General features: G+C 59.5%; 1 protein-coding gene across 2 annotated transcripts in view; it reads right to left on the minus strand.

Moving 5' to 3' along the window:
* Positions 1-7,500, minus strand: part of LOC310957095 (spectrin beta chain, non-erythrocytic 1-like) — a 28,352-nt gene that overhangs the window by 6,805 nt on the left and 14,047 nt on the right. For both annotated transcript variants that reach the window (XM_083927524.1, XM_083927525.1), the window contains 19 exons: positions 7,344-7,461; positions 6,946-7,104; positions 6,565-6,867; positions 6,015-6,168; positions 4,849-5,719; positions 4,635-4,772; positions 3,792-4,548; positions 3,414-3,616; positions 3,214-3,304; positions 2,982-3,128; positions 2,604-2,867; positions 2,300-2,524; positions 2,118-2,207; positions 1,702-1,968; positions 1,426-1,556; positions 1,129-1,333; positions 633-1,007; positions 292-536; positions 49-187 (listed from right to left, as the gene is read on the minus strand). In XM_083927524.1, coding sequence (XP_083783650.1) covers positions 49-187; positions 292-536; positions 633-1,007; positions 1,129-1,333; positions 1,426-1,556; positions 1,702-1,968; positions 2,118-2,207; positions 2,300-2,524; positions 2,604-2,867; positions 2,982-3,128; positions 3,214-3,304; positions 3,414-3,616; positions 3,792-4,548; positions 4,635-4,772; positions 4,849-5,719; positions 6,015-6,168; positions 6,565-6,867; positions 6,946-7,104; positions 7,344-7,461 — 4,882 coding nt within the window. The remainder of the gene's footprint in view (positions 1-48; positions 188-291; positions 537-632; positions 1,008-1,128; positions 1,334-1,425; positions 1,557-1,701; positions 1,969-2,117; positions 2,208-2,299; positions 2,525-2,603; positions 2,868-2,981; positions 3,129-3,213; positions 3,305-3,413; positions 3,617-3,791; positions 4,549-4,634; positions 4,773-4,848; positions 5,720-6,014; positions 6,169-6,564; positions 6,868-6,945; positions 7,105-7,343; positions 7,462-7,500) is intronic.

Here is a 7,500-nt window from a genome sequence, read left to right on the forward strand (position 1 = left end):
AGGTGTGTGTGTACAGGTGTGTGTGTGTGTACAGGTGTGTGTGCTCACCTCCTCAGCAGCGTAGTGCTTCCTGGCGAGCAGACTCTTCCCCAGCTCGATGCAGGAGGTGAAGCTGTCGTTGCGCGCGTCGATCTCGGCCTTGATGCCCTGGTGGTTGTTCATCAGCAGCTCCACCGACGACACGTCTCTGAACACACACACACACACACACACACACACACACACACATTAGCGTACTCAGCGCCTCTGTCAGGTGCAGATGTTGGCGTTGGGCCGCGGCGGCCTCTGTACCTGGGGTTCTCCTGGGCCTCGATGAGCCGGATCACGTCGTCCATCCACAGCATCAGGTCTCGGACCATGCTGAAGAACCTGAACTTGTCTCCGGTGTCGAGGAGGCGGAGCCTGCGTCCGTCACAGGCCTCCAGCAGACTCCTCCAGGCCTCCAGCACCTCGCTCTCCCTCCGCTGGATGTCGTCGGCTTTGTCTCCCGCGTACGCCGACTGCAGGCGCACGGCGTCGTCCTGCAGCTGCCGCACCTGCAGGGTCAAAGGTCAAACGGGCGAACTGAAGGATCTGACACCGTGCTCAGGAAACCTCAGGTTGGAGGTTAAAGCGGGTCGGCTGTGACTGACCTGAGTTCCCAGGGCCTGGATGTCGTGTTCGAAGGTGGTGTGCATCCTCTGCAGCGTCTCCACCGTGTTCTGGTCGCGGCCGACCTCCTCCGGCAGCTTCTTCTCTTTGTCCACGATGCGTCCCAGGATCTCCTTGGCGTCGTGGTAAAACTTGTGGAGCTCGAAGGAGGCGGCGAGGATCTGCGTCCTGGTGTCGATGAGCTCCAGCAGGTCGGCCCAGGCCTCGTTCAGCCCGTCCTTCCACTCCGCCACCGTGGCCGCGTCGCCGTGGCCGGCGTTGATCAGCTCGTCCGCCAGACGGTTGACGGCGTCCACGCGCTCCTGACCGATGTTCCCGGTGTCCCGGGCGAACTCACGGAAACGCTCCTGCAGCATCTGAGCACGGAGAGACGGCGAAGTATAATGTTGGTACATCACGGACACTAACGACTACAACTCCCATGATCCCACAGTTGCTTCACAACAGCATCATGTAACCATAGTAACAGTAACCTACGGTGACGTGTTCGTAGTCCTGTCCAAGCTCGTGCGACCCGGCCACCACCTCCCTCTCAGCGATCCACTGCTCCAGGTCGTCCACCTCCCGGTTGAGCTGGAAGAGGCGGAGCCGCTCGTCCAGTTTGCCCCTCCGCTCCTCTGACAGGTCCTTCAGGCCGGCGTACAGCTTATCCACCTGAGACTGCCGCATGCTGATTCGCTCGCTGACGCACAGGAAGAAGAGGACAGAGTGGTTGAGACTGAGAATCGGACACAGTGGGACAGTGTGGCGTCCTCACCGCTGCAGTGAACGCACCTCTCAGGGTGTCCGTCGCCCACCAGGCCCCGGCTGGTCTTGGACAGCTGGTGGACGGTCTCGGCGTAGTCCTCCACCGCCTGCTCCACGATCTGATGCTTCTTCTGCATGGTGATGGCGCTCAGCTCATCCTGGAGGACACGACTCGATGTTACAGTCACAGAAATCACCGGTATCACATGTTTACGTGTCCTCTCGACATTAGTTTAGCTTGACTTTAGTGGTTCAAACAGCTTTTATTGTGAAAAACCACCAGGAAGTGAACCCCCTCCTCACCTTGGCCTTCTCCTCTGACATCATGTACAGCTCCTGCTCGCTCATCCACGCCTCGGCCTCAGCGGCGTCAAAGTAGTACTGCTGAGCTCTGTGCGCCTCCTCCAGCCGGCCGTGGCGCCGCTCCGCCTCCTCCATCAGCTGCCGCCACAGCTCCTGCAGGTCGGCCAGGCGCTGAAGGATCACGTTCGCGTCCTTCCGGAGGCTCTGACTGCGCTCCAGGATGTCGTCGATACGCGGCTGATGACCCTGGATCTCCTTCTGCAGAGTCTGAGGATCAACAACATCAACATCATCATCATTTATCATTATTATTATTATTCTGATCTGGTCTCATGTTGATCTGGTCTCATGTTGATCTGGTCTCATGTTGATCTGGTCTCATGCTGATCTGGTCTCATGTTGATCTCATGTCTCACCCGGTTCTTCTTGATGAGCAGCTGGACCGTCTGCAGGTTGTGTCCGTGGTCGGTGGACGTAGCGACCGCCATCCTCTCCTGGACCCAGAGCTGAAAGACAGGAAGCACAGCTGCTGTTAGTGATGAACCTTTGTTGGACCCTGACCTTGGATCGTGTCGTCACGACGACAGACTCTACGTACGATCTCGTCCTCCACGTCTCGGTTGAACTGGTGAACTTCTCTCGACTCCACCAGGAAGTTCCTGCGGAGGCGCAGCGGCTCCAGCAGCTCCTGGAACTTGGTCTCCACCACCTGCCTCCGCCCGTCCACCTCGTCTGCGTCCTTCACCTCCGCCCCCAGAGCCTTCACCTGGCTCTGCAGCTCCACCACCTCCCGCTGACGCACCTCCACCTGCTTCTCCAGCATCTGCACAGGAGACGAGAGTGAAACGGACGCTGCAACACTCCTGCACCTGTCACGGCCGCGGGGACGGACACGAGCGTACCTGTTGTTTCTTGAGCAGGATGTTGACGGAGGTCAGGTCTTTGCCGTAGTCGTCGGACTGGATCTGACCCTCCAGGCCGCCCATCCACTTGTCCAGGTCGGCGCAGCTCTGCGTGAACAGCTCTGCCTTGTTGGCGTCGAACAGACACTGAGCTTTGGTCTGCGTGGTGGACTCCAGCTCCGCCCACATGGTGTGGAGCGCCGACAGCTTCTCCTTCACCACCGCCTCCGTCTCCGGCTTCTCCGACACCAGCAGCGTGCCGTCCTGCAGAAGAGACGAGCTAACGTTAGCGTGCGTCTGTAGCCGTTTACACTTCCCATGTTATTGAAAGTGTGATGTACGGAGGTCGTGAGGTCGTGGCGCTCAGAGGCTCCGCACCTTCTGGATCTTGTCCAGCCACTCTTTGTTGGACTGCAGCTCGGCCATGAAGGCCTGGTGCTTCAGCCACTTGCTGTGCAGGTTGCGGGCCTCGTCGTAGGTCATGTCCTGAGCCGTGAGCATCTTCTCATTGATCCACAGATTCAGCTGGAAACAAACACAAACTGTTATTTGCATCTGGACCAAAGCGTCTTCACTCAGAAACTACATAAGTGTGTGTTTGGAGGCGGACCTCCTGACAGTCCTGCAGGAACTTCTGCAGGTCTCTGTTGTCCTTCAGTCTCATCAGCAGCTCCACTGCAGCCTCCCGGTTCTTCTTGTGCCTGAAACACAGAGGACCAGGTCGGACACAGACGCCAGCGTAAAGGACTCGTGTCAGTGTGAAAGGAACATGAACGAGTCTCAAACGTCTGAAGCAGATGTGAAGTCTACCTGTCGTCGATGGAGGCGACTCTCTCCTGGATTCGTTCTGCGTTGATGTTTCCGTCGCTGGCCAGCCGCCTGCCGGCCTCCACCACGCCGTTGATCTTGTCTTCGTTGGCGTCCATCGTGGTCATGAAGTCCTCCTGCTTCTTGATGGCGGCCTCGGCGCCCTCCAGAGTGGTGGGCATCTCGGTGTGAGCCAGGACGTACTCCTGTGGGGCGAGGACACAGGGGTCATTATCATAAAGATCAAAGATGGAGGTCAGAGGCACCGACTCAAACTGTTACCACAGAGATGTAAAACAACCACAAACGGAGACCAATGACGTGTGAAACCTGCACCAGGGGCCGAGTCCTGACCGCAGGGGGGCGAGTCTCTGTGCTTACCTGGTTGTTGAGGAAGGCCTCGGCCTGCTTGGTGTCCCGGAGGAACAGCTGATAGGCGTGGGACTGGGACAGCAGGTTCTGACGGTTCTCCCACATCTTGTGAAGTTCGTTCCAGCCGGTGTCGAGCGCCTGCAGCCGCTGTCGCAGGAACATGTACTGGGCGTCCGTCTGGCCCTGCGTCACCATCTCCCCCATGTCCCGCATCTTCTGGTAGTCCTCCTCGTAGTTCTGGATCTCGTTCTTGATGCCTTCGTGCTGGGCCATGAGCTTCTCGGCCTCGGCCAGCGTGTTGGGCATGTCCTCGGAGGCGATGGCGGTCTGGGTGCGGGACAGCCAGGACTGGAAGTCGTCCAGCTCACGCAGGAACTGCTGCAGCTTCCTGGCCTCGCCCAGAGACTCCTCGCGGTTTTTCAGAGTGTTCTTCATTTCCTCCCAGACGGCGGTGATCTCGGCCAGGCGGCCCGTGATGGCCTTGGCCTGGTCGGGGTGCTCCTCTGCCAGCCGCTGGGCCTCCCCTCGCAGATCGCCCAGCTTGTCCTCGATGGCGGTGAGGTCGCGCTCCATGCCGGTCAGTTTGCGCTGCAGGGCCATGACCCCGGTGAGGTCGTTGCCCAGCTCCTGGGTGGACTCGATGACTTTGGTCTTCTCTTTGATCCAGGACTTGGTCTCGTTGCAGTCGAGGTGGTAGTTCTGCACGCCCAGAGCCGAGTTCAGGGACTCCTTCTTCTGGTCAACCAGGTCGCGGAACTGGCTCCACCTGGAGGAAGAGGAGAGGATGGTCAGGGTCGACGGGTTAACGAGGAGGACAAATGGACTTTGTTACAGCGTTAATTCTGCTCCCACCTGTTGTTGAGTTTGTCCTGCTGAGCCTTGATGTCCTTGTCGCTCGGGTGACCGTTGTGCACCAGCTGCCGGGCGATCTGGTTCACCACGGCGACGCGAGACGCCTGACTGTTCATCTCTGGCTCCAGACTCTCAAACCTGCCGAGGACACAGTCCACATGAACACAGCCCTGGCTACAGTCACAGACATGTAGGCAGCATGTTGTCGTCCTACCTGTGCTGCACGACCTCCAGGTCCTCCATCTTCTCGGGGATCTCCATGCTGTTCAGCCACTGCTCCTTCTCGTCGATCCAAACCTCGCAGGCGTTGGCCTCACTGAACATCTTGTAAAGCGCCAGAGCGTCCTGCAGCGCCTGCTTCCTCAGCTTCGTCAGCTCTGCCACCTCCTTGTAGCGTTCCTCGATGCCGGTCAGGCGTCCTCGCACCTCCTCTGACTCGGCCTCCTCTGCGGGCAGCATGGCGGCCTGCTCGTGGAGCGAGTCGATGACCGGGCGGTAGCTGGCCACCTCTGCTGCGGCGTCCTTGTGCTTCCTGACGAGAGCCTGCGTGGAGAACTCGTCATGGCCCGTCTCGCCACTGGAGACGATGCGCAGAGCGTCCAGCGTCCAGGCGTCGACGTCATCGGCATCGGCCTGGAACTGGTGCAGCGCCAGAGCCTCCTCGAGCCGCTGCTTCCTCACCGCTGCCAGCTGCTCCAGCGCCGCCCACTGCGCCTGCAGGTCATCGATGCGCTCTTGGATCTTGGTGGCGGCGAAGTGGTCGGCCTGCACCATGGCCTGGCCCTCTGCGATGGTGTGCCTGAGGTGGCCGGCGCGGCCGCACATCTCGTCCTCCAGGGCGCGTTGCTGGCTGAGGAGGCGCATCGCCCCCGTCAGGTCGTTGCCGTACACGACAGAGGAGAGGATCTGCTCCTTCTCGCGGATCCAGCCCTCCTCCTCCGCCATCTCCCAGAAGAACTTCCAGAGACGGCGGGACTCCTCCAGGCGGGCGCGGCGCTCGGCGGCCAGCTGCGTAAGCTCCTGGTAGCAGAACTCCAGGTGGGAGACCCGGTCCTGGATGACCTGAGGGTCGCAGGGCTTGTATCCTGGACAGGAAGGACAATTATCAGCAGCGCAGCATCAAGGTACTCGTGTTTAAGAGTTTTTACAGGAGTAAATCTAATCTTTGCATTTCATTCAACGCTAAAAGTGAGTTTGACGGAGCTGCGGTCGGACAGGAAGAGATTTACATGTGTGGAAAAATGAAACTGATTTTAATGCTGCATTTAAAACGTTTGTGTTCTTCATTCATGATTGATGTGTTTTAACCGAGTGTCGCTGTCATGAACACACACGAGGAGTAAGACAGAATGAGGACAGGTCGCGCAGCACGCCGCTCACCATCGTCGTTGACGGAGCACTTGGTGGCGTTGGTGCTGACGGCTTTGACCCGGTCGGCCTGGATGGCGATGTCGGCCTCCACCAGGGCGTGCTTCTGCAGCAGGTCCTCCACCCCCAACAGGTGCTTCCCATAATCCTGAGACAGCAGCAACATCTGGAACCAGAGGACGAGAACTTACTTCCTGTTTCTAAACACGACGGGAACCACAGGAAGTACAGCGGGCGCCAGGATCTACCGTCATCGCTGAACCTGCCTACAGGGCGCAGGGGCCCACGGGTCTAATAATGCAAAACAACCTCAAATAAAATGTTAAATAGACACAACTCGACCAAAAACATGCACATGTCTAGGGATCCAAGGACCCAAGGATCCAGGGGTTCAGGGATCCAGAGGCCCAGGGATCCAAGGACCCAGGGATCCAGGGGCTCAGGGATCCAGGGATCCAGGGGCCCAGGGATCCAGGGGCTCAGGGATCCAGGGGCCCAGGGATCCAGGGGCTCAGGGGTCCAGGGATCTCCTGAGGTGCCCATGTTGGTCGTGGTCAGGTACCTTCATCTCGTCCATCCAGTCCATGATGTAGAGCATCTCCTGGAAGACCCTCTGCAGGCCCAGGTTCGTCTCCAGACGCAGCCGGCGCGCCTTCAGCAGCTCCAGCAGGTACTCCCACAGCCGGATCACGTTGTCCTTCCTCGCCGTGACGCGCTTGATGTCGTGGTAGCGCTCCGCCTCCAGCTCCTTCGCCACAGAGACCACGGCCTGGACGCGCTCCTCGTACGCCGCGATGTCCGTCTCTATGGCCTCGTGCTTCTTGGTGGCTGCCTCGACGGCCTGGAGGTCGAAGCCAAAGTTGTCCTGCGGAGAGAAAGGAGCGGCGTGACGATCAGGACGCAAACACGCCGACGGGTTAGATCTGAACGGGCGCCTCCTCACCTGTGACACCAGCCGCTGGTTCTCGCTCAGCCACGTCTCTCTCATGGCCGCCTTACGGTCGAAGCGCCTGGCGAGTTGCTCCAGCTTCTCTTGACGAATCAGCTCCGTCCTCAGAGCGAGTTCCCTCTCGTGCTCCGCCTTCTCCAGCCGCTCCCACGCCTGAGGACCGACACAGACACGTTACTGCTGCACCACTAAGACCGGGCGACCGCCAGGACCGGGAGACCACCCTTAAGGGGCTACAGCCAGGACCAGGAGACCACCCGTAACAGGGGTCCGCCAGGGCCCGGGACACCGCAACGTAACGGGAGATCGCCAGGGCCAGGAGACCACCCGTTCGGGTTCTTGCAGAAGCTTTAGACGTGGGGGGTCAAAGGGGGTCTGGGGCCGGGTCTCACCTTGTTGATGTCGGAGATGAGCTTCCCCTCGCGGGGCATGAACACCTTCTGGTTGTTGGCTCTCATCTTACTCTGGATGGTGAACAGAAGAACCTCCAGGTTCCCCTTCTCCGTGAACCTGGAGACGGGACGAAGGTCGAGGGTTAGTCATGTCTAA

This window comes from Echiichthys vipera (genome assembly GCF_963691815.1).
Source record: "Echiichthys vipera genome assembly, chromosome: 2".
NCBI classification, from domain to species: domain Eukaryota; kingdom Metazoa; phylum Chordata; class Actinopteri; order Perciformes; family Trachinidae; genus Echiichthys; species Echiichthys vipera.